This window comes from Salmo salar, chromosome ssa29 (assembly GCF_905237065.1).
Source record: "Salmo salar chromosome ssa29, Ssal_v3.1, whole genome shotgun sequence".
Taxonomy (NCBI): domain Eukaryota; kingdom Metazoa; phylum Chordata; class Actinopteri; order Salmoniformes; family Salmonidae; genus Salmo; species Salmo salar.
In genome coordinates, this window is record NC_059470.1 from 12,940,477 (window position 1) to 12,965,858 (window position 25,382).

General features: G+C 44.0%; 1 protein-coding gene across 6 annotated transcripts in view; it reads right to left on the reverse strand.

Annotated features, from left to right (window-relative positions):
* Nucleotides 1-25,382, reverse strand: part of asap1b (ArfGAP with SH3 domain, ankyrin repeat and PH domain 1b) — a 72,823-nt gene that overhangs the window by 22,125 nt on the left and 25,316 nt on the right. For 4 of the 6 annotated variants that reach the window (XM_014180830.2, XM_014180834.2, XM_014180832.2 and 1 more), the window contains exons 4-16: nt 24,440-24,512; nt 23,383-23,528; nt 21,040-21,114; nt 16,233-16,282; nt 14,252-14,381; nt 11,875-11,960; nt 9,198-9,273; nt 8,946-9,032; nt 7,612-7,620; nt 7,115-7,215; nt 6,931-7,000; nt 5,564-5,651; nt 5,181-5,229 (exon numbers count right to left, since the gene is read on the reverse strand). In XM_014180830.2, the coding sequence (XP_014036305.2) occupies nt 5,181-5,229; nt 5,564-5,651; nt 6,931-7,000; nt 7,115-7,215; nt 7,612-7,620; nt 8,946-9,032; nt 9,198-9,273; nt 11,875-11,960; nt 14,252-14,381; nt 16,233-16,282; nt 21,040-21,114; nt 23,383-23,528; nt 24,440-24,512 (1,040 nt within the window). The remainder of the gene's footprint in view (nt 1-5,180; nt 5,230-5,563; nt 5,652-6,930; nt 7,001-7,114; nt 7,216-7,611; nt 7,621-8,945; nt 9,033-9,197; nt 9,274-11,874; nt 11,961-14,251; nt 14,382-16,232; nt 16,283-21,039; nt 21,115-23,382; nt 23,529-24,439; nt 24,513-25,382) is intronic. The other 2 variants (XM_014180831.2, XM_014180835.2) reach the window with 1 other exon arrangement.

A 25,382-nucleotide genomic window follows, 5' to 3' on the forward strand; every position in this document is an offset into this window, starting at 1 on the left:
TCGGGGGTTTGTGAAATGTGGCCAATATACCGCGGCTAAGGGCTGTGTCCAGGCACTCCGCGTTGCGTCGTGTGTAAGAACAGCGTTTAGCCGTGGTATATTGGCCATATAACACACCCCGTTGGGCCTTATTGCTTAAATATAACTGTATACGGCCTTACATCTTGACAGCTACTTTGCATTCACCCTACATAGGACCTACATTTGCCTACAGTGTCAACCACATACTGTAGTGTACAATACACAACCCTATCCAACAGCCCCAGATACCCTCTCATGACATTCAAACCAACACGTCTGGACAATCGCCACGCACACACGCAGGAAGTAACTGCCAATCAAACATGAGTCGGCGGCTGCTGTTGTTCAGCACAGAACATCACAACTCACTCTGCCATTAGACTGCTAGTTAGACTAGACTGTGTCCCAAATGGCACCATATTCCCTATATGGGCCCTGGTCAAAAGTAGTGCACTACATAGGGAATAAGGTGCCATTTGGACAATGCATCTGAGTCAGGCTCAAATGGGGCTGACGTCAGTCCTGCTGTCCCAGTCACCCATCTACAGGCCACGGCATAGGACACAGCAGGGGACATAGCAGAGGACACAGCAGAGGACACAGGACAGGACACAGGACAGGACACAGCAGAGGACACAGCAGAGGACACAGCACAGGACACAGCACAGGACACAGCACAGGACACAGCACATGACACAGCAGAGGACAGGACACAGCAGAGGACACAGCACATGACAGGACACAGCAGAGGACACAGCACATGACAGGACACAGCACAGGACAGGACACAGCAGAGGACGCAGCACATGACACAGGATAGGACACAACAGAGGACACAGCAGAGGACACAGTCATGACACAGGATAGGACACAACAGAGGACACAGCACAGGTGTGTGCGGGTGAACGAGTGAGAAATAACAAGAAATTAGACAACGTTATGCAGAGATGTGGGTGTACGTGTCTTCAAGGGTGAACGTGTTTGGATGGGCAACCATGTGATTGCGCAATGCTGAGATATTGTCAAGTGATAAGTGTTTTAATCCAAACACTCGCATGAAGCGACTTTATCACTGTATGGTTTGCCTCAGCTGGAAGTGCCTGAGAGCATAGAGCTGAGAATGTAGAGTCAGCATTTGTGTGTGTGTGTGTGCGGGTGTGTGCATGAGTGTGCAAGTGTGTGTGTTCCCTAGTTACAGATACTTAATGAACTTACTGACATTTGGAATTGCAGCTGAGTTGTTGCTCTGTCCCAAAATTGCACCCTATTCCCTATGAAGTGCACTACTTTTGACCAGAACGGTGAAAAGTACACTTAGAAAAAAAGCCGTTAAGTAGAACCATACAGGGTTCTTCAGTTTGTCCCCATAGGGGAACCCCTTTTTGGTGCTGGGTAGAACCCTTTGCAGAGGGTTCTATGTAGAGTTCTTCAAATAACCCCCTGTAAATGGTTCTACCTAGAACCCTTTATGAAGGGTTCTGCCTAGAAGGGTTCTGCCTCCATGAAGGGTTCTACCAAGAACCATTTTATCATCTAAAGGTTCTTCCTAGAATCGTCTGTGAAGGGTTCTACAGAGAACCAGTTTATCCTCGGAGGGTTCTTCTTAGAACCCTCCATGAATGGTTCCACCAGCCTTATTAGCATTTAAAATGTTATTATTTATAACAATGCATTCCATATATCATAAGGCTTTTCTTTGAGGGCCTGATTATAGCCTAACACAATGGTGGTAGGCATGTTCTGGTTCACAAGCCACATCAGGCCTGAAAGTCACATTATGCTGGCTTGCAAAGTGATGTGTAATTCTATTGGAATACAGAGTTAAGATATCCAACAAGTGGAATTGTTAATCACCTACAACCTGCATTCAGAATGACTGTCAGGGTAGGGAAGAGTGAATACTGAGACAACCTCAATCATCTAAACTGGAACAACCATATCAGTAACGGGTGAAATAAATCAAATTTCTTACAGATTGGATTAGTTTAAAAAAACAGTATGTTATTATCACGCCCTGACCTTAGAGACATTTATTTTCCTCTAGTTTGGTTAGGTCAGGGTGTGATGTGGGGTGGGCAATCTAGTTTTTCTATTTCTTTGTTTTGGCTGAGTGTGGTTTCCAATCAGAGGCAGCTGTCCATCGTTGTCTCTGATTGGGAACCATACTTAGGCAGCCCTTTTTCCCTCCTTGAGTTGTGGGATCTTGTTTATGTGTAGGTTATGCACTCCATGACGGCACGTTTCGTTTGTTCTGTATTGTTTTGGTGAGTTTCCTTTATTAAACATGTGGAACTCTACGCACGCTGCGCCTTGGTCTCCTCATTCTTACGACGAGCGTGACAATTATTTATCTTTGTGTAACATAAAATTAATCAACCAAGCAATGTACATGCAAAAACACAGATATTACAGTAAAACAAACAATTACATTAATCTCCCTGCAATAGAGCATGATGGGAAATATTATATGGTTCTATGTAGAATCCTTCATTCCAAAGAATCGTTCTTGCCTTCCAAATATTCATCAAAGAACCCTTTCTTTCAAAAACTGTTCTTTGGATTTTAAAGGTTCTAGGTAGAACACTTCACTTTACAAAGAACCCTTGTCTCCCAAAAAGGGTTCTTCTGATCAAAACAGTTATTGGTAGAACCCTATCCCTCCCCAAAGAACTGTTTTGGAACCCTTTTATCCAAGAGTGTAGTGCACTACATAGGGAATATGGTGCCATTTGGGATGTATCCTAAAGCAAGGCCGGTTGTGTCTCAGTATAATTAAAAGTGCAATATGTAACTTTTTGGGCTACCTGACCAAATTCACATAAAAGTGTGAGTTATAGATCTGTCATTCTCATTGAAAGCAAGTCTAAGAAGCGGCAGATCTGTCCTACGTGCGCTATTCCTACGCTTACGGTTCTTACGTTTCATTTTTGTGTTTAGCGGCCCACCCTTTGACAGCGGAGAGAAAAAAGTTTGAGTTAATTTCCTGCAATTCTACACATTTTGCCATGGGTCAGAGAGAAGATTTAGCAATTTCATAACTCATTTCATGCAATTCTACTTATTTTGCCATGGCGCAGAGAGACAAATTGGCAGTTTTACAGCTTATTTCCTACAATTCTACACATTTTGACATAGGGTGGATAGAAATATTTGCAGTTTTTAATATGATATCTGAGTGAGAGTGACTAACAAAATCAATGGCTGCCCACGTCGGTAATTCTACAAGTTTAGATAGCGGGTCGCTAGACTAATTTACCAATCCCACGGTCGGTAATTCTACAAGTTTAGATAGCGGGTCGCTAGACTAATTTACCAATCCCACGGTCGGTAATTCTACAAGTTTAGATAGCGGGTCGCTAGACTAATTTACCAATCCCACGGTCGGTAATTCTACAAGTTTAGATAGCAGGTTGCTAGACTAATTTACCAATCGCACGGTCGGTAATTCTACAAGTTTAGATAGCGGGTCGCTAGACTAATTTACCAATCCCACGGTCGGTAATTCTACAAGTTTAGATAGCGGGTCGCTAGACTAATTTACCAATCGCACGGTCGGTAATTCTACAAGTTTAGATAGCGGGTCGCTAGACTAATTTACCAATCGCACGGTCGGTAATTCTACAAGTTTAGATAGCAGGTCGCTAGACTAATTTACCAATCCCACGGTCGGTAATTCTACAAGTTTAGATAGCGGGTCGCTAGACTAATTTACCAATCGCACGGTCGGTAATTCTACAAGTTTAGATAGCGGGTCGCTAGACTAATTTACCAATCGCACGGTCGGTAATTCTACAAGTTTAGATAGCAGGTCGCTAGACTAATTTACCAATCCCACGGTCGGTAATTCTACAAGTTTAGATAGCGGGTCGCTAGACTAATTTACCAATCGCACGGTCGGTAATTCTACAAGTTTAGATAGCGGGTCGCTAGACTAATTTACCAATCGCACGGTCGGTAATTCTACAAGTTTAGATAGCAGGTCGCTAGACTAATTTACCAATCCCACGGTCGGTAATTCTACAAGTTTAGATAGCGGGTCGCTAGACTAATTTACCAATCGCACGGTCGGTAATTCTACAAGTTTAGATAGCGGGTCGCTAGACTAATTTACCAATCGCACGGTCGGTAATTCTACAAGTTTAGATAGCAGGTCGCTAGACTAATTTACCAATCCCACGGTCGGTAATTCTACAAGTTTAGATAGCAGGTCGCTAGACTAATTTACCAATCGCACGGTCGGTAATTCTACAAGTTTAGATAGCGGGTCGCTAGACTAATTTACCAATCGCACGGTCGGTAATTCTACAAGTTTAGATAGCGGGTCGCTAGACTAATTTACCAATCGCACGGTCGGTAATTCTACAAGTTTAGATAGCGGGTCGCTAGACTAATTTACCAATCGCACGGTCGGTAATTCTACAAGTTTAGATAGCAGGTCGCTAGACTAATTTACCAATCTAAAAAAATGTTTTTTTGCTGACATGGGCTAATCGAGTGAATGTCAGTGACTGACATAACAATAGAAAAACTGCTGACGCACAACCACATTTTCGAAATTGCACCTTGTGTGTTCTACAATTCTAACAAAAGATAAACACATCTCTGGAAATGTATCAGCGTGCAGACGGTGACCTGAATAACAACCACAGATACAGGAAGATACCCTTACCGCTGCTAGCACTTAGCAGTCATCTCTCTCTCAGGGATAAAAAAAAGACCCTCATTGTCAATGGATCATGGACACTAGACAAAACCTCGAAACCTTTTTCCATTAAAGAAAACGGTGTCTTTCTTTGTTAAACCTCACCGATCTTGTCTTTCACACTCATACATTATCAACGCAAGGTTCATCGCTTCAGCGTGCATTACTTTATAGCTGGCACAGTAATTGTATAACCCCCCCCCCCATAGCAAACACGTCTTCAGTTGCCTAGGCAATACCCCCCCAGCAGCAGCACATGCAGTCAGGAGCGGAGACGAGGAGAAAATGTGCGTTTTTGCTATTAATACGATTATAACGGTGACTGAGTCACTTGGCTGACAAATAACCGTAACCCCACATTCCCTCACAGTCTTATCTTACAATGTACCTGCCTTTGGAGTTGGATACTAATAGAGGGTGGATGTTTATAATGTGGTGACTGTCACAGTACACTTACATGACAAACTCCTGTTCATCCTCAGCCTGGAAGTGATATGTCCGGTTATCTGTTGGCAGAGAGAAGATGAGACGGGAATGCGATCTCTCAGACCCAGCAGACACTGTGTAATCATGTAACATGATATAGCCCTGTGGAGATGCATGGCGGAGTAATTCACAAGCACAGCGTGTTTCAGGCTTTGTCATGACACCGTTCAAACAGGAAGCCAGAAAATGGAGTGTGTGAAAGAGCTACTGGTGACCTGTGCCACACAACTGTCTATTCAACGCTTCCTGTTTGAATTCCTACAGAAGGTAATATGAGGCCCCATTTCTCACAGCCCATCTCACACCCATGGTAACTACTGCGTTGGTGTGGGGTTTACAGGAAGAGGTACTTACGGGAAATGAGGTCGAAGCACTTCCTGTCCTCAGCACAGGGCTTGACCTGGCAGGTGAGCAGGTTGAGTTTCACAGGCTGCCTGTTGGACTGCACGAACACACAGAGACAGACGACTTAGCTATTTGTACATCACCCAGTATTGGTCCTATGAAACTAACACTACAAGCCTATCTGACCCTGGATGGTCCCGTGTGGCTCAGTTGGTAGAGCACGGCACTTGCAACGCCATAGTTGTGGGTTCGATTCCCATGGGGGACCAGTACAAACAAATATAAAAATGTATGCACTCACTGCCCTGGATAAGAGCGCCTGGAAAATGATGGGTTGGTAACGTAATTCATCTGTTGATGTTAGGCATTGTGGGTAATGTCCTTTTGTCTCGACTGAATAAAGAAATCCCTTTTGACACCTTATAGAGTCCACGCCCTGACGAATTGAGCCTGTTCTTAGGGTAAAAGGGGGAGGTGTTCCTAATGTTTGGTATAGTCAGTGTATGTCTCTGACTCAAGGGGCAAAAATAGAAACAGAACCACATAGGGGACTACATAGGGAGCGATTTGAGACACAGCCTGACCACTAGACTTCACAGTGTATGTAGCTAGCCTAGGGAGAACCCCAGGTATTCCCCTCAGTACTGTATCTGTCTGTGGTCCAGGCATCATCGCTTTGGCTTGGCTTCAGTTACAATACCCACTGTAATAGTATGATAACACCAGTGTGCCTAGCTGGCACGCGCGTAGACTGGGCACCGCATTGTGACTGTGTGCCGGGGTGAGGGGTGTTAACAAAACGTTAACGGACTGTGATGAGCCCTGTGGTGAGGCTGCCGGGCTGGCACAGGGGCTGCTGGGTAATGAACATGGAGAAGGAGCGGCGACAAGCCGTCAGACAAAGAACAGAGGATGAGTACGTTTGTGCGTTTCCTTGAAAGGATGGTGGAAATATGGGTGGAAATGAGGATCGGTTAGCGACATTTGGGGGAGTTCACCGCAATGTAGAGCTGCAATAATAAAAACAGGGGCCAGCTATTGTGTGTGTGTGTGTGTGTGTGTTCTCTCACACATCCTTGTGTGCATGTGTGTCTGTCTATCTAGCAGCACAGTATCCACAGACCCTGGGAAGAGAAGAGCCAGCACCACACTCAGTGATGAGTCACCACAGCAACAGAAGAGGGAGGGGGGAGGGGCTAAGGGGTTGCCTTGGCAACCCACCCATGTCGATTCCTCTCTGCCAACTGCTAGATTGATAGTGGCCTACACAGCTTCCTTCCTACTGGATGTTGCCTTTGATCTAGCCTCGACAGGAGTGTGTAAGGCTGCTCAAGTTGTGTGTGTGTGTGTGTGTGTGCGCGCGTTTTGCCACTCACCGTAGCATGAGCGATGGTGAGCATGCCACCCTTCACTGAACACTTCCTCCTCTGCCACACCTTCCTCAGCCTGCAGGAAGACAACACCAAGTCACAACGAAGGATCTGAAAAGGGCTCTTCATGTGTGTGTGTGTTCAGTACTGTGTGTGTGTGTGTGTGTGTGTGTGTGTGAGAGAGACCTACCCATCACTCTTCTTCATCAGGTAGCCTTTCTTCTCACAGCCAAACTCTTTGTTGCCCTGCAGCTGGTGCATACTGTAGCCACCCTGCTTACTCTGGGAGTCCTGCAGCAACACACACAGTGTTTAGACACAGAAAACACAGAAACTCACCACACATAACCAACCAAATATGCCTCTTACAGAGAGTGCAGGCCAGGGTCGTGTGTGTGTGTGTGTGTGTGTGTGTGACCCACATAGCCGTTACTATTTCTTGGGTCACATTTGATGTTCAAAGGATCATGGTGTGCGTCCCAAATGGCGCCCAACTCTCCATTTAGTGCGCTACTTTTCCACAAGGGCTCCGGTCAAAAGAAGTGCACTACACGGAGAAGAGGGAGCCACTTGGGAGGCACACATGTTCCAACACACTATCAGATGAAAAACACAGCAGGTTTCTAACGTAGAGACACAGTGGAGGGCATGCTCTTCAAAATCTGTCAGAAGCATGCTAGCACTTACTCTTCTAGACTTGAGTCCAGACGAGCAGCGAGTAGAGGGAAATAGAGAGAGAGAGAGAGAGAGAGAGAGAGTGTGTGAAAGAAGCCACCGAGGTGTAGTTGTGAGTGATAGAGCGCCTGCCCGCATAGAGTGTAGGTGTTAGTGTAGTACGGTAGATACGAGTGAGTGAGTGATTGCGTGAGTGACAACATTTGTGTCTGGGCGTTATAAACCAGAGGGATGTTCGGTGTGGATCGTCGGCGCCGTCCCAAATGGCACCCTGTTCCCTAGATGGTGCACCACTTTCGCCCGTAGGGCTAGGGTCAAAACGAGTGCCCTATGTAAGGAATAGGGTGCCATTTTTGGGACACAGCCAGATAGTTGGAGCTGTGTTGACACAGCGGGCCAGTCCCTCTCACTTAGGCTCTGCTCACTATTATACAGTAGCAACATGCAAAACACAGTGAGCAGCTAGCATGGAGTTTGGGACTGAGTGAGAAACGTAATGGATGTGTTTGGCAGGGGTGACCAGTGAGTGCTTAGAAAGAGGTTAGGGTAGGTTAGTTAAAACAAATGAGCCTTCATTAGCCCTTTATCTCAATATCAAACCTTTTTGGGTAACAGTTAAGTACCTTACTGTGATTGTTTTCAATAAAAAATGGTCAAAAATAAACTAAAATAGCTTCTTAGCAAAGAGCAATTTCTCAAGCAAGAATTTTGCTAGGACTGTCTGGGAGGGGTCTGAGTGGGGAGTGAAAAACTAAAAACTAGCCGTTATTGGCAGAGAGGTTTGAAACACCCTTTCTTATTGGCCTATTAACTAATTGAGGCCTGCCTGATGATGTCACCAGGCAGGCCAAAACTCCATCCCACCAAAACAGGCAGTCTTTTCAAACAGCTCTCACACTAAAAGGGCATTATCATCATTTTCACAATTTCAAAGTATTATTTCAAGATCATAATGCGGAAATATAAATAAAACACAGGAAAATCCCGTTTTTGACTGCACTGGACTTTTAAGACAGTAAGTTGCTCTCCACTAAGCAGCCAGTGAGGCACAACACTGGTTACCAGCCAAGGCCTACTAAACACCGGCTACCAGCATGGTACAGCACTGGGTACTCACTCTGCACTACAGGAGACTAGCTAGTAGCTACACCCTCTAAGGGTGAAAGGTTAGGACTGAGGAGTCTACTGCTGCGGTCTGATTTTCCACCAAATGATTTTCCACCAAACATTGATTTGGTGCGCATGGTTGGAGGGAGTTTCCACTATTTTCCCTATTTCCTTATTTGTCAACTCTGGCTTTGGCCCACTTGGCCCAATTAGGACTAGATTGTCCAGGTTCTGCCTACCTCCTTCTGGTCCAGCTGAAGGGATGACTTAATCAGGTCTCTGAGAGCAGTCAGCTGTTTTTTCTCCTCGTCCTGGGTCTGCTTTATCTGAGATGGACATACACAGGGTGAGATAAGACATAACAAACGAACACATTCACACACACTCACTCACTCAATTACTCAATCACTCACTCAATCAGTCTAGACAACATGTCAGACTGCAGAGCAGCAGTAAATCAGATGGAGAGAAGCCTGTGGGTGGGTATTTACATTGTAGAGGTCAGCAGCCAGCTTCTCAATGTACTGCTTCAGCTTATCCGCCGTCTTCAAGCCATCTTGGAAGAAGCTGCAAGAGATTACAGGGCGGATATTAGAATTCCACGGAGATTTTCACTTTAATTCCAACGAAAGTGAGACGAAAGGGCAGTCATTTGGTGGAGCGTCTTTTACATCATTTCGAAATGTCAAGTGTCCAAGACTTATATGGCCATTAGGAAGGTCAAAATGAATAGAGGGGTGACTGAGAATGAGACTGATGCAGTTGGATATGTATAATGTATAGCCCTGCTTGGCCCCTCTGGCTTTTGGCATAGAGATCTCTCTCCTGTCTCTCTCTGGCAGTGTCCAGAGTGGAATGCTAAGCACTTCCTGTCATCCATTATGGATCCGCCAGTGCCAGTGGCATCTACCTGAATGCAGCATCCTCTCGTCTCCACTAACAACCTTCTATCCCCCTCTCTCTCCACCCCCCTCTCTCGCCGTCTCTCTCCTACCCTCCAGGTACCCATCACCTCTCTCAGCCCACTCATCCTACTGAAACTCAGTTTTCTACTGAAATGTTCTTTTCCAAATCGCTCTATAAGGCACGTCTCTACACTGTGATAGTCATAGTTTTGGGTTGAGTAGACAACCAGAAAACTGCATTGTTTTGTTGCCCCAATGTTATGACACAACCACCTAGCAGCATTGAGGCTGTCAGGCCTGTCGGTGACACAGCGTTGGGCTCAGTCCCTGGCACAGGGGGGGAGCCCATTATTTACCCACAAACCCCCACGGCTGTCACATCGCATCGTCATGAAGGGTCATGCATATTTATGAGAGCTAAATATTACTCCCTACCCAAGACCGGTGAATCATGCATCACCATCACCCCATTCAAGAGAGCGGGATGGATGGAGGGAGGGGGGTTGAGAGGGAGAGAGACGAAGAGAGAGAGAGAGAAAGAGCAATCACAGAGAGAATTATATACAATGCCTTTGGAAAGTATTCGAACCCATTGATTTTTCCACATTTTGCTACGTTACAGACTTATTCTAAAATGGATTAAATACCCCATAACGAGAAAATGAAAACAGGTTTTTAGAAATGTTTGCAAATGTATTTTTTTATTAAAAAAAATACAGAAATACCTTAATATTTACATAAGTATTAAGACCCTTTGCTATGAGACTGGAAATTGAGCTCAGGTGCATCTTGTTTGCATTGATCATCCTTGAGATGTTTCTGCAACTTGACTGGAGTCCACCTGTGGTAAATTCAATTGATTGGACATGATTTGGAAAGGAACACACCAGTCTATATAAGGTCCAACAGTTGACAGTGCATGTCAGAGTAAAAACCAAGCTATGAGGTCGAATGAATTGTCTGTAGAGCTCCGAGACAGGGTTGTGTCGAGGCACAGATCTGGGGAAAGGTACAAAAACATTTCTGCAGCATTGAAGGTCCCCAAGAACACAGTGGCCTCCATCATTCTTAAATGGAAGAAGTTTGTAACCACCAAGACTCCTCCTAGAGCTGGCCGCCCGGCCAAACTGAGCAATCGGGGGAGAAGGGCCTTGGTCAGGGAGGTGACCAAGAACTCGATGGTCAATCTGATAGAGCTCCAGAGTTCCTCTGTGGAGATGGGAGAACCTTCCAGAAGGGCAACCATCTCTGTAGCACTCCACCAATCAGGACTTTATGGTAGAGTGGCCAGACGGAAGCCACTCCTCAGTAAAAGGCACATGACAGCCCTCTTAGAGTTTGCTAAAATGCACCTAACGACTCTCAGACCATGAGAAACAAGATTCTCTGGTCTGATGAAACCAAGATTGAACTCTTTGGCCTGAATGCCAAGCATCACATCTGGAGGAAACCTGGCACCATGCCTATGGTGAAGCATAGTGGTGGAAGCATCATGCTGTGGGGAAGTTTTTCAGCGGCAGGGACTGGGAGACTAGTCAGGATCGAGGGAAAGATGAACGGAGAAAAGTACAGACTGGGGAGAAGCTTCACCTTCCAATAAGACAACGACCCTAAACACACAGCCAAGACAACGCAGGTGTGGCTTCGGAAAAGGTCTCTTAATGTCCTTGAGTGGCCCAGCCAGAGCCCGGACTTGAACCCGATTGAACATCTCTGAAGAGACCTGAAAATAGCTGTGCAGCAACGCTCCCCATCCAACCTGACAGAGGTTGAGAGGATCTGCAGAGAAGAATGGGAGAAACTCCCCAAATACAGGTGTTCCAAGCTTGTAGCGTCATACCCAAGAAGACTCGAAGCTGTAATCACTGCCAAAGGTGCTTCAACAAAGTACTGAGTAAAGGGTCTGAATACTTATGTAAATGTAATATTTCAGTGTTTTATTTTTATACATTTGCAAACATTTCTAAAAAACTGTTTTTGCTTTGTAATTATGGGGTATTGTGTGTAGATTGATGAGGGATTTTTTTTTTTTATCCATTTTAGAATAATGCTGTAACGTAACAAAATTTGGAAAAAGTCAAGGGGTCTGAATACTTTCTGAATGCACTGTAAAGCTAGTCTTGAGAGTATACAGTGACATAATTCCCTCAAAAATGACGTGATTGCCACCAAATCAGACACATCTCAGCAGACATGATCCACACGTGTTTGGGGGACTCTTACACTATGGTAAATGAGGGCGATAATGCGGTAGTTTACTTACTTGCATTGTGCGTGGTAATACTTGATGAGGTTCTGGAGAAGGTCCACTCCCTTCTTGGTCTTGATCTCGTTGACTTTGATCAGGTACTGTAGAGAAAACAAGCGGTGGTCTGTGAAAACTGACATCAAATAGAATGCTCTGTTACATGATTTTGGAAATGCAATATGGAGTATTGCCATGCTTATACGTAGTGGTGACATATTAAACCAGGGGTGGACAATCACTAAAGGCTGAGCGGGGGCAAGGCTTTTGTTCGAGCAAAGCAGAAACACATGTGATTATACTAATCAAGTTCTTATTTGAAATCTATCATTTATTTGAAGGCTATCATTTATGAACCAGTAAATCGTCATGTTACTGCTAGGCCGGAGCAACAGTCTGCACCCAACCACACCAACCCTCTGCTGGTAGAATTGTCCGCCCCTGCATTAAACCACCATAAAAAAATATTTGTTTGTGTAAAATATGTCTTCTGAACACTTAGGATTATTCTATCAGAATGCCCATAGGATGGAGGTTATGAGCCTCTGATCCACGATGCCAACACAGCCGAAAAAACGGCTAAACGTCACTGAAAAGAACGGCAATATACAGATGTAGGATCTTAATTTGAGCCAGTTTGAAAATAATCCTGCAGCAACAGGAAATGTGAATTATTATGTGGATTATAATTCATGGGATTTTTTGTAGGCGTTGATACGTTCTTCGTTAGGGAAAATCAAGTCTGACATTTTAAAGTGGAAATGACAAATTGTAGATGCCTTTTTAAACCCCGAAAACACTACAAGTTTGCATTTCCTAGTGTGCATTCATTCTCAGCAACAAAAGAGTGATCAAATTAAGATCCTACTTCTGTAAAATATCATGAGTAAATTGTGTTTGAAATTGATAACTAGAATTGTGTTTTTCCTTTATTTTTCAGAAATCACCACGGCCTCCAAATTAGCAAATTCCTCTGACAAATTCATGCCCGATGAACAAATGAATAAAACATCATCTTAATCTGAGTTTATCCCACGGCGTACCAATCTAGAACAGCTTGTGAAGAATCACTGCTAAGCACCATTTTCAGCACCGCACACAGAGGACATTTAAATCTATTCCAGAATGCCCTTCTAAGGCACCTCCTGTCCCCCCAAAGCTTCTCTGCTGCATTTCTCACCATGTGATCCTCTGTGTGTGTGTGTGTGTGTGTGTGTGTGTGTGTGTGTGTGTGTGTGTGTGCTCCCCTGAAACCAAACACACAGTCACACACATATTGTTTTGTCTGTCTGAGTGTGTGAGACTCAGAGATGATCCACTTTTTGTCTGCGGTGTCTGCGCTGTGGGGTGGGTTTAGTGTGTGTTGTGAAATGCCTGTTGGTGCCTGTGTGATATGGGGCTTTGTGTGAATGGGAGAAGAGGGACGCTGCAGTAGCAGTGTCTGGTCTCAGATCAGATCGAGAACATGGCCTGCTGTGCTGAGCATCACCTGGTCCTTCCCACACTAGCAGCGGCAGCAGTGCAAAGTGGGATGGAAGATGGATTTGGTGTAACAAATGGCACCCTATACCTTATATAGTACCCTATGGGCCCTGGTCCAAAGTTGTGCACTGTGTAGGGAATAGGGTGCCACACAATGCTAGCAATGTTATCAATATATAATAATAATAATAATAATAATAATAATAATAATAATATAGGCCATTTAGCAGACGCTTTTATCCAAAGCGTTTTAATCACGCATGCATACATTTTACGTCAGTCACGCTTATAGGGTCGGGAGTTTTTCCTGTCAATATGACTTGAGCAGGAAAAACTTGGGGCCCTAGTTCTAAACTCTGGGCCCCTCTAGCGCTACACTAGAAGCAATATCAAACAATCCACAATAACAACACAGTGAATGAGATCACCCTAAAAACCCAAGAGAGACAAACCACCCGGCACCCGCTGTACACAAAAATAGAGGTGGACGGGCTGAACTCCTCCATAACTGCTCCAATTAAAATCCCACAGTGAAGCACTAAGTTAATATGGAAATTGTCAGTACCGTTATGCCAAGTGAGCAAATAATCTGCAGATAAAGAGGGAGAGAGGAGTAGGCGTTTACACCCGCCGGGAGGCAGCTCGTTGGCACAGTTGAGCGCAACGCTCGAACAGTTTGTTATTTTGCTCTGCCTTTTGTATCGGAGGATTGGAGCATAGAAATACAATATGATACTGTTTTTCGTGTCATTTTGGGGATATGTGTAACTAGGTTATAGCTTAATCATGTAGAGGACAGAGGTTGGCACGGACGCCCATTTTATGTTGTCCTCTTAGGTTTGGCTTGGGGTGGCAGGGCCCCGTCAGTGCCCAATCAGTGCCTTCTAGTCTGTGCCCAGTGCCCGCTTCTGACCTCACACATCTGGAGTTGGAAGAGACGGCGTTCCTTCTCCATCTCCTCAGCAATCTCAGCGCCGGTTATCTCTGTACGAATCATCCCGTGCTGCTTGGCATGCTCCCTCTTCTCCTTCTCGATCTTTGTACTGAAAACAGACAGACAGAGTGTTAGTGAAACCAGACAAGACAGGCAGGAAGGAAGGAAGGAAGGAAGGAAGGACAGGAAGAGAGACAGACAGTGTTTAATAAATCCATGACCTCACATTTAAATCAGATGGAATTCTCAGTATGAAAGCGAGCTTTCACAGGGCGGATCATTCCACTTAAATTATTGTTGTAATATACAGTACATCAGATCTGACATTTTAAAGACATCAAAAACAACTGTATGTCTCACACAAGCACACATCACCACATACAGTGCCTTCGGAAAGTATTCAGACAATTTACTTTTTCCACATTTTGCTACGTTACAGCCTTATTCTAAATGTATTAAATAAATAAAAATCCTCAATCTACACACAATAGCCAATCATGACAAAAAAGTTGACATTTTTGCAAATGTATAAAAATACAAATACAAAAAAAATCCTTATTTACATGTATTCATACCCTTTGAGATGAGACTCGAAATAAAGCTCAGGTGCATCCTGTTTTCATTGATCATCCTTGAGATGTTTCTACAACTTGATTGGAGTCCACCTGTGGTAAATTCAATTGATTGGACATGATTTGGAAAGACACACACACCTGTCTATAGAAGGTCAAACAGTTGACAGTGCATGTCAGAGCAAAAACCAAGCCATGAAGTCGAAGGAATTGCCAGTGGAGCTCTGAGACGGGATTATGTCAAGTCACAGATCTGGGGAAGGGTACCAAAAAATGTCAGCAGCATTGAAGGTACCAAGAACACAGTGGCCTCCATCATTCTTAAATGGGAGAAGTTTGGAACCACCAAGACTCTTCCTAGAGCTGGTCGCCCGGCCAAACTGAGGAATCGGGGGAGAATGGCCTTGGTCAGGGAGGTGACCAAGAAATCGATGGTAACTCTGACAGAGCTCTAGACTTCCTCTGTGGAGATGGGAGAACCTTCCAGAAGAACAACCATCTCTGCAGCACTCCACCATTCAGGCATTTATGGTAGAGTGGCCAGACGGAAGTCACTCCTCAGTAAAAGGCACATGACAGCCTGCTTGGATTTTGCCAAAAGGAACCTAAAGACTCACCGACCATGAGAAACAAGATTCTCTGGTCTGATGAAACCAAGATTGAACTATTTGGCCTGAATGCCAAGCGTCACGTCTGGAGGAAACCTGGCTCCATCCCTACGGTGAAGCATGGTGGTGGCAGCATCATGCTTTGGGGATGTTTTTCAGCAGCAGGGACTGGGAGACTAGTCAGGATCGAGGGAAAGATGAACGGAGAAAGGTACAGAGAGATCCTTGATGAAAACCTGTTCCAGAGCACTCAGGACCTCAGACTGGGGTGAAGGTTCACGTTCCAACAGGGCAACGACCCTAAGCACACAGCCAAGACAAGCCCAGACTTGAACCCGATTGAACATCTCTGGAGAAACCTGAAAATAGCTGTGCAGCAATGCTCCCCATCCAACCTTACAGAGCTTGAGAGGAACTGCAGAGAAGAATGGGAGAAACTCCCCAAATACAGATGTGCCAAGCTTGTAGTGTCATACCCAAGAAGACTCGAGGCTGTAATCGTTGCCAAAGGTGCTTCAAGTACTGAGTAAAGGGTATGAATTCTTATGTAAACGTGATATTTGTTTTTTTATTTATAAATTAGCAAAAGTGTATAACAACTTGTTTTTGCTATGTCATTATGTGATATTGTGTGTAGACTGATGAGGGAAAAAACAAGTAGAATAAGGCTTTAACCTAACAAAATGTGGAAAAAGTCAAGGGGTCTGAATACTTTCCGAAGGCAAACCTCAAGTGTCCCAACACAGCTATGTACAGGCACACATTTATTAACACACTTACAATTTAGCTTCATAATCCTTCCAGGCTTTGTCAAATGGCTTCTTTATATCCTGAAAGAAAAGGGGAGAACAAAGTATCAGTAATCAGTAGTAAACAGGTCAATCTGGAATCCCCACAGTACAGTGTTGACTCTGAGAATTCTCTCTCTCCAACACTGCCCCACATTGGGCAGGCACAATTACCGTATAACCATGTAACCAACGGTTATTAGAGCTGAATGATTACTGCTTTTAGAGGTCAGTTCGGTTTTGGTTCGATTAATTAAAAAAATAATTGAAAAAAAATAATCAATAACCGTTTTTGATAAAAATGAGTAAACATTAAATTCACCATGCATGAATGAATAAATGAAATTGTATTTTTGTGTCAAATCGCCAGTTGGTAACTCATCCCTTATGGGATTAAATGACCACAACAAACGTTACAATAATTCAGTGATAATTCTTCTTTCGGTGTTCTCTGCAACACACTGCATAAAGAGTGAAAAAAATGATAACAAATACAAAAATAACATGAAAATAAATACATAATAGTAAATAACAATAATTATATCCCTAGAGCAGTAAAAAAAAACATACATACATACATACATACATAAATACATACAGAAAACTGAAACAGAAGGCATTTGAAACCAGTCTGGCACAAAGAGAAGATTAATGTGGGAGACAAGCCTATACACAATCTATGTACACACGTACCACATAGAAGCTAAATATTTTTTATAATTTAATTATAGGTAGTTTTCTTTTATTCCAGGCTTTATCTAAATATTCCGCAAACAAAAATACACAATGGACAAAAAAAAGGGTTTCCTCATCGCTCAGCTACATAATGCCAGGGTATATCTGGTGGGCTCTCTGGAATAAGAGCAAGCGTATATCGTGGTAGAAAGGGCAACAGAGGATAAAATGAGTTTGTCTATTTCTTCGAGGTCAAAATAGTTACATAGTCTTTCCTCTTCCATTTCACCACAATAGTGACCTGTTTCAATACGCAGAGGCAATATCCCTGATCTTACCCATTTCAATACGCAGGGGCAATATCCCTGACCTTACCTATTTCAATACGCAGGGGCAATATCCCTGATCTTACCTATTTCAATACGCAGGGGCAATATCCCTGACCTTGCCTGTTACAATACGCAGGGGCAATATCCCTGATCTTACCTATTTCAATACGCAGGGGCAATATCCCTGATCTTACCCATTTCAATACGCAGGGGCAATATCCCTGATCTTACCCGTTTCAATACGTGGGGGCAATATCCCTGATCTTACCTGTTACAATACGCAGGGGCAATATCCCTGATCTTACCCGTTTCAATACGCAGGGGCAATATCCCTGATCTTACCCGTTTCAATACGCAGGGGCAATATCCCTAATCTTACCTGCGCACAGTGGTGTAAAGTACTTAAGTAAAAATACTGTGAAGTACTACTTAAGTAGTTTTCTTTCGGGTATCTGTACTTCACTATTTATATTTTGGACTTTTACTTCACTACATTCCTAAAGAAAAGAATCTACTTTTTACTCCATACATTTTACCTGACACCCAAAAGTAGTCATTACATGGTGAATGCTTAGCAGGACAGGAAAATGGTCCAATTCACACACTTATCAAGAGAACATGTGGTCATCCCTACTGCCTCTGATCTGGCAGACCCACTAAATACATCATTTGCAAATTATGTTGATTGTACCCCTGGCTACTCGTACATTTTAAAAACAAGTAAATGGTGCCGTCTGCTTTGCTTAATATAAGGAATTTGAAATGACTTATACTTTTACTTTTGATACGTATATTTTAGTAATTACATTTACTTTTATACTTAAATATATTTAGAACCAAATACTTGGTTGTACCAACCAAAGACTTTTACTCAAGTAGTATTTTACTGGGTGACTTTTACTTTAGTAACTTTCTATTAGGGTATCTATACTTTTACTCAAGTATGACAATTGGGTACTTTTCCACCACTGCCTGTGCCCATAGTGTCACGACTTCCGCCGAAGTCGGTCCCTCTCCTTGTTCGTTCGGCGGTCGACGTCACCGGTCTTTTAGCCATCGCCAATCCACTTTTCATTTTCCATTTGTTTTGTCTTTGTTTTCTACACACCTGGTTTCTACTCCCCAATTACATGTTCATTATTTAACCCTCTGTTTCCCACATGTTTAGTGTGCGTGTTTATTGATTTGTTCTTGGCGGAACTTGTCGGCTGGTTATGTTTGCCGGGTTATGCATTTACACCCGTTATTTTCGAGTTAACGGTATTTCTCCGCACTTTGAGTATTGTCTGTATACTGGTGCTGTCGTGGAATTAAATACCTTGTACACTCATTTCTGCTCTCCTGCGCCTGATTCACTGCACCAGTTAACCACCGCCTGACAGAAACACGCACCACGGAATGGAGTCAGCAGGAGCAGGTGCCCTGGTATTAGGGGTTGACACATAGCGATCTCTTGTTTTAGGTAGGTTGTACATAATATATCTCTCACACACAAATTCACCCTGACTCAAACAAAAGGTTCTCAATTTGGGTTTATGATTAAATCTCCTCCACCCGTTTAAAAATTTTTAAATATCTATGACTCCCTTCATTTGGTTTTCATAGATGTTCACAGTCAGACTGTCACAATAGGTCAGACATTTCAGTTGCCCATAGATAGATCCCACTGAACAACTTAACTGGCTATTCATTATGTGGGTTGAATTCTGTAACGACACAGAATAAAACAATTAATTAAAAGTCCCATGATGGTTGTGACTGCCCACGACTACTTATAACTTATTAACCAGTTATTCACATTACTTTAATTGAATAAAATATTTTAGTTGTTGTGTATATTACATTTGATGACTATTTCATTCCAAATCATCTCATCTCTATAGAGCTGCTGCCTATGCTGTCTGACAAAAATCACTATTATAGTAGTTCTTCAAAGTAAATAAGACATACTTTTATGACCGCTGAATACCAACTATCAATCACTTAGATCATGTCTTTTCAGGTACAGATACCTCACATAGAAACTGCTCTCTATATATATCCCCTCTTGATTGCGCATTCTTCCATCTCTTACGTAGCAAGGCGTATAAGAAACACAGACCGGACAAGTTTAGCCACGCAATGGATTATGGTAATTGTAGTTAGATTAGAGCAGAAAACGTAATAATTATATAGAACATTGGCCTGTTGGAAACTACAACTCAATGTGCAACGTACGCATTGAGCTCACAGGAAGAAAAAAAAAAAAATACTATTTAAAAAAATTATTGAACCTAAATCGGCCAATTAGTTGGTTAAAAAAACCTATTTCAGTTAATCACTCAGCCCTAACGGTTACGGATGAAGACTGTCATGAAAATAAAACAACTGTCATAACCGTCTTTTTGTGTGTGTGTGTGTGTGTGTGTGTGTGTGTGTGTGTGTGTGTGTGTGTGTGTGTGTGTGTGTGTGTGTGTGTGTGTGTGTGTGTGTGTGTGGAATGAACAGCTGACTGAAAACGGGAAGGCCGGGCATTAACATGGACTCTTAACAACGTGATGAAACTTTGCGGCTCCTCGCTGAAAGAAGCAAGGCGTTGTAGCAAACGAGCAAACAAACCTCTAACCCTGGCAGTTTGACTGGTAAACTCATGGGTACACTCGCAATGGCTACCCGGTATTGGGATACAATAATTCCCATCGTAATGTCAAATGTTCTTTCAAATGATCTTAACTCATGGAATGTATTGTTTTGTAATGTGAAGCAAAACAGACAGGGTTGACTTAGACTCAAAGGACATTTGACAACATGTAAACTATAATTCCTCTCCCAATCTTGATTGAAAACAAACATTTGCACAATGACCACTTGTTGTGTCTCAAATTCATCGTTACAGTTGTTGGTTAGCTAGCTTGCAAATGTTTTGCCATATTAGCATAGACATGACAAGAGTCAAAACACCATAAAACAAGACATGGTATCAATAACAAAATAAAAATAGCTAAAATGAGCCACGCCACATGTTAGTTTCTCATCGTTGTTGCTAGCTGTCAGACTGTCCAGAATCATAACAACACACGGACTTCTGCCCCACCGACGAGCGCGCATCGTTTTCGTGATGTTGTCAGCTAGCCCGTCTATTGATGGGTACACTTCCTGTTTTTTCTTGCTCTGCTCATATGTGTACACTCGCAAATGGCCGCCAGTCCACTCACTATGCCATCATTGACGTGAATGGAGACGCCCATTCTATTTCTATAGCAGCACATGCAGTCAGGAACGGAGGAGAGGAGAAATGTACGTCAAATATTCAAAGGATTATTAAGGTTATTACAGTGACCGTTTTGGCTGGCCAATAACCGTCATTCCAAAATCCCACGACTGTTACAGCTCTAGCGCCTCTCTGCCACTGCAGCCAAGGCCTCAGGCTCACAATTTACGTTCTGGAGCCCACTACCACGCCCACTCCATGTTTCCAATGTTTCCAACCTCACGGGTTCATGACCCGTTTATTCGTGGCGCTCGCCTTCAGGCACAACACAAGGACACTGTTTACCCCACAAAGATTTACAGTGTGATCTTTTAAACAGTCCGGCCCACTCGTTCTCCCTCCCCCTCTCCATTTCTCTATCTTTCACACACACACTCTCTCTCACACTCTCTAAAACACACACACAGATGAATGGACAGATCTGCTGAGTGGGCTCCCTCTTCTCTTCCCATCATGCCTCAGTGCTAGGCCCTCCCCTAGGGGGTCAGGCAGAGAGAGAGGGAGTGAGGAAACAAGGGAGAAGAGGAGGTTACTGTAAATCGTACCCCTTTCACGCCTTTCAGGTCCCCCTTCAGCAGCGAGTCCAGGGTGAAGATCACATTATGGCTCAGGCTCTGGAGCTGAAGAGAGAGAGAGAGAGAGAGAGAGAGAGAGAGAGATATACAGTGACTTGGTCAGCAGGGCAAGAGTCAAGCAGCTACTGCTTCAGCTTTCAGCTGGCGTACATCAACACTTACTGACGACCCAGTATTATCTTCAGTCTAAGGGTGAACTCAATCTCGGCTATTTAGGGACCACTGAAAGCATTTTCGACTCTTAAAATGTGCTAAGCTATTAGCTATTTAGGAATCAGCCAAAGTCATTTGCTTACTCTAACCAAATAGATTAATGCCAGTAATTATTCCTGAGTATTTATTCCATTTGGGTCTGTGATGGCCAGGGCCAAGTTCCATTGAGATCCGTGGCTCCGGTCATGGAAACAAACATCACTTAATGTCCACTTAAGTGCCTCTGTTGCAAAGGCCCAATGTCCAAATCAATCACCTACTTAATGGCCGCTGCTCCGGTATTAGAGCTGGCCTCGGGTCTGTCTGCCTACTGCTCGCTACTTTTACAGACTAACGGGGTGATCTGTTTCCTCTCACACTGCGCTCCAGAGAGAGGCACCTTTTTTAAGGGTGGTAAATACCACAAACTAGTATCAGCATATGAACAGTTCACTCCATAAACGAGAGAGAGAAAACGAGAAAACGAGAGAGAACGAGAAAACGAGAGAGAACGAGAAAACGAGAGAGAGAGAACGAGAAAACGAGAGAGAGAGAACGAGAAAACGAGAGAGAGAGAACGAGAAAACGAGAGAGAGAGAACGAGAGAGAGAGAGAACGAGAAAACGAGAGAGAGAGAACGAGAAAACGAGAGAGAGAGAACGAGAGAGAACGAGAGAGAGAGAGAACGAGAGAGAGAGAGAACGAGAGAGAGAGAGAACGAGAAAACGAGAGAGAGAGAGAACGAGAAAACGAGAGAGAGAGAGAACGAGAAAACAAGAGAGAGAGAACGAGAAAACAAGAGAGAGAGAACGAGAAAACAAGAGAGAGAGAACGAGAAAACAAGAGAGAGAGAACGAGAAAACGAGAGAGAGAGAGAACGAGAAAACAAGAGAGAGAGAACGAGAGAGAACGAGAGAGAACGAGAGAGAGAGAACGAGAGAGAGAGAACAAGAGAGAGAGAACAAGAGAGAGAGAACAAGAGAGAGAGAGAAATGTCTGCCAGACTAATACAATGTCAACAGCTGGCTGCGCCAATGACCTTCAACCTCTGTAGATAACCAATGACAATGTATAATTCCGTGACAGGTTCCTGTGAGGGAGTTCATAACATCAAGACTCTGACCAACAGCAGTAGTAGTGCACACTGACCATCAGCCCAACCTGGGCAGCAGTTATGGAAACCGAAGGATATATTTAATAAACACTGAACTGACAACTGTGTCTGAAAATAGATCAGTGGGCATCTGTGCTTGGTCATGCATGTTGGTGGCCTTGCTTGCCAGTGTTCTAGGTGAGCGAGAATTTAGACCTACCTAGACCACACACATACACTAAACGGTTGATACACGAGAACGTATAAAAGGCAAATGTACGTCTTCGAAATATCTCCTCCACATAAGTGCGTCTGTACGATAAAGCGAGAGATGGGGAGAGAGGAAGGGAGAGAGAACAATATATGTTTGACTTTGCGTCGCTATAAGGGTTGTCGAGAGTTGCTTGTCCTTTCAACACGATTACAGGCAATATGTATACAACCTCCCCAGGCAGTGCCAACAAGTGGCTGATTTAATAAGAGGGTTCCAGGGGAGCTCTCTCTCTCACACACACACACACACACGCACACGCACACGCACACGCAACAGTAGTCTGCAGCGGTTCAGTGTATTTATGGAGTCTAATCTCACTGCCAGACACACAGGAAGAGAGCAGGGGACAGCAGCTTCTTCCAACAACAACCACTCACACACACAGAATTCCAACAGGACTCATTTTTCAGCAGAAACGTCAGGGGAAATCTATGGCAGCGCGATAAGAGCAGACACTAAACGCCTGATCCAGCAGCAGTCAGCCATATTGGGATGATCGCAATGGCGCTTTAGTCTTTTACTTCCAAGAAATAACTTGATAAGAGGGGGCCGATTCAGCGGAATTCTAGAACGTTTGCGGATGCCTCTCCAATGAATCCAAACAAGTCACACAAGCCCAAGTCAAGCCTGCTCCCAAGATAGACAAAAACACAGGCGCCCTCCTTCAAAAGGACACCTTTTTGCCAAGTACATTGTGAACATTGTGGAATTCACCGGCCAATAACGACTGATCCGTCAATCCTGTGCATCTCACCAGGTTCTTGAGCAGGGTCGACAGCTCCTTGGTCAGGGTGGAGAACTTGACGAAAGCTGTTCCCAGGTCAGGGTTTTCTTGGCTGATGAAGTTGCTGCCAAACTTATCCAGAGCCTGGGCATAGTTCTCCTCATTCTGGACGTGGTCTAGTGGAGACAGAGGGAGAACCAGGGTTAGCATTCGGTTCAACGACAAGGAGGGGGTGGCGCTAGGCTCTAACGTCCCCTATTCCCTTTATAGAGCACAACTTTACGATCAGGGCCCATAATGCTCTGGTCAAACGTAAGTGCACTGTATAGGGAATAGGGTGCCATTTTGGAAAACCCCCACGGAGTGGTGATCGTGGTCAAGCATGGAAAAGTTGACATTGGCCATCTGGTTACAAATGCAACAGCTCCGCGTGCCGTCGAATCACTTTTGCCATTTTTATCAGATTGCCAGATTGTCGGGCTCAACATGTAGGGGTGAGGGGTGAATCGTGTTAACTGGGTGTAGGTGAATGGGTTGCAGAGGTGCACTGATAGACTGCCATTTCATTAGGAAAAATGTATTGATGCATGACGCAATGGGGTCAGACTCCCATTTGTCGTTTTAGGAGAACAGTGCCATCAGGGTCTGTGTTTCTCAGTGCCTTGTGTGTGCAAGGCTGCTTTCCCCATCATTGCTGCTTTCCCCATCATTGAAACAGTAGCACCCATCTGTACTTATCATTAAGGCACTAGGCAGAAACCGAGCATCTGGACAGCGACTGGGTTTGAACTGTATCCAGTCTCCGACAGGAGACCTGAGAGAGAGGTCAGGTGAGAAGAGGTCCAGAAACCCCCTATTCAAGGCCCTAAAACCTACAAATGAACTGACTTTATGTGGATAGAAGTTTGAAACTCTGAAATATTGAGATTCATAAGAGGGCATAATTATTCACCCAGACAAGTCTATTTATAGATAATAGCTTTTCAATGTCTTACACAAGCACATCCTTCCTCAAAATCCTCTCTGGGATTGGAACCCGTAACCCTCTGGTTAACGAGCCTAGAAAACTGACAGAGCTTTCTCTCACCTTGGCCTGAGCTGTAGATCGCCTTGACCGATTTCTTCACCTTCTGCAGTGCAGTCCTGTCCTGATCCAAAGCCTGTGAACACATAACGAGCGAGAGAGAGGGTTGTCAAGGACTTAGAGTAGCATCACAGACTGGACTTTTGTAACTAAAAGAGAACATTGTTATACTGTAAATGTTAGTAATTTCTGAGTATGAGGCTAACTCACTGAACCCCTATGAGTTATTTACAGTGCTTGCATAAAAACGGGCATAACAACGTACCAAATGCTAAAAAAGCACCAGTTGACCTAAATACGGCATTCAAAATGGCCACCGGAATTCCAAACGGTTAGATTCAGTAGCATCATTAGGACAGTACTGCCCGAGGTGGAGCAGCTGTGTCTTACAATGCATCTCAAATCTAAAATCAAATTTATTTATAAAGCCCTTCTTACAGCAGCAGATATCTCAAAGTGCTGTACAGAAACCCAGCCTAAAACCCCAAACAGCAATCAACATCTCTTCTCCACTCTTCTGTGTTTCACAAATGGAGAGAAAAACCATGACAACTTGCTATTCCGCTTGTCCTGCTATCCTGTTGGTGTTTAAACATCTATAAAAATCGTACAAATCTAGATCTTAAAACGCATTCACACGAGCGCACACATTTAGTATCTGTCCGAGGTTAAGATCACTGCCTTAGATTTACGTATTGATAAAATACGGGGGAACCCCAAAAAGCTCTGCTGTACCTTGAGTAATGAAGTTCCTAGCACTCATTTACATATTTCCTTGATTATGATCTGTACTAGCACAGTGATTGAATCAAAGGCAGATGTTTGTTTACAGCCGGGCGGCCATGTTGTGTTTAGTGCTGCCTGGCCTGGCCCGCGCTGCGTCCCAAATGGCACCCCATTCCCTTCATAGTGCACATCTTTGACCGGACTCCTACGGGCCCTGGTT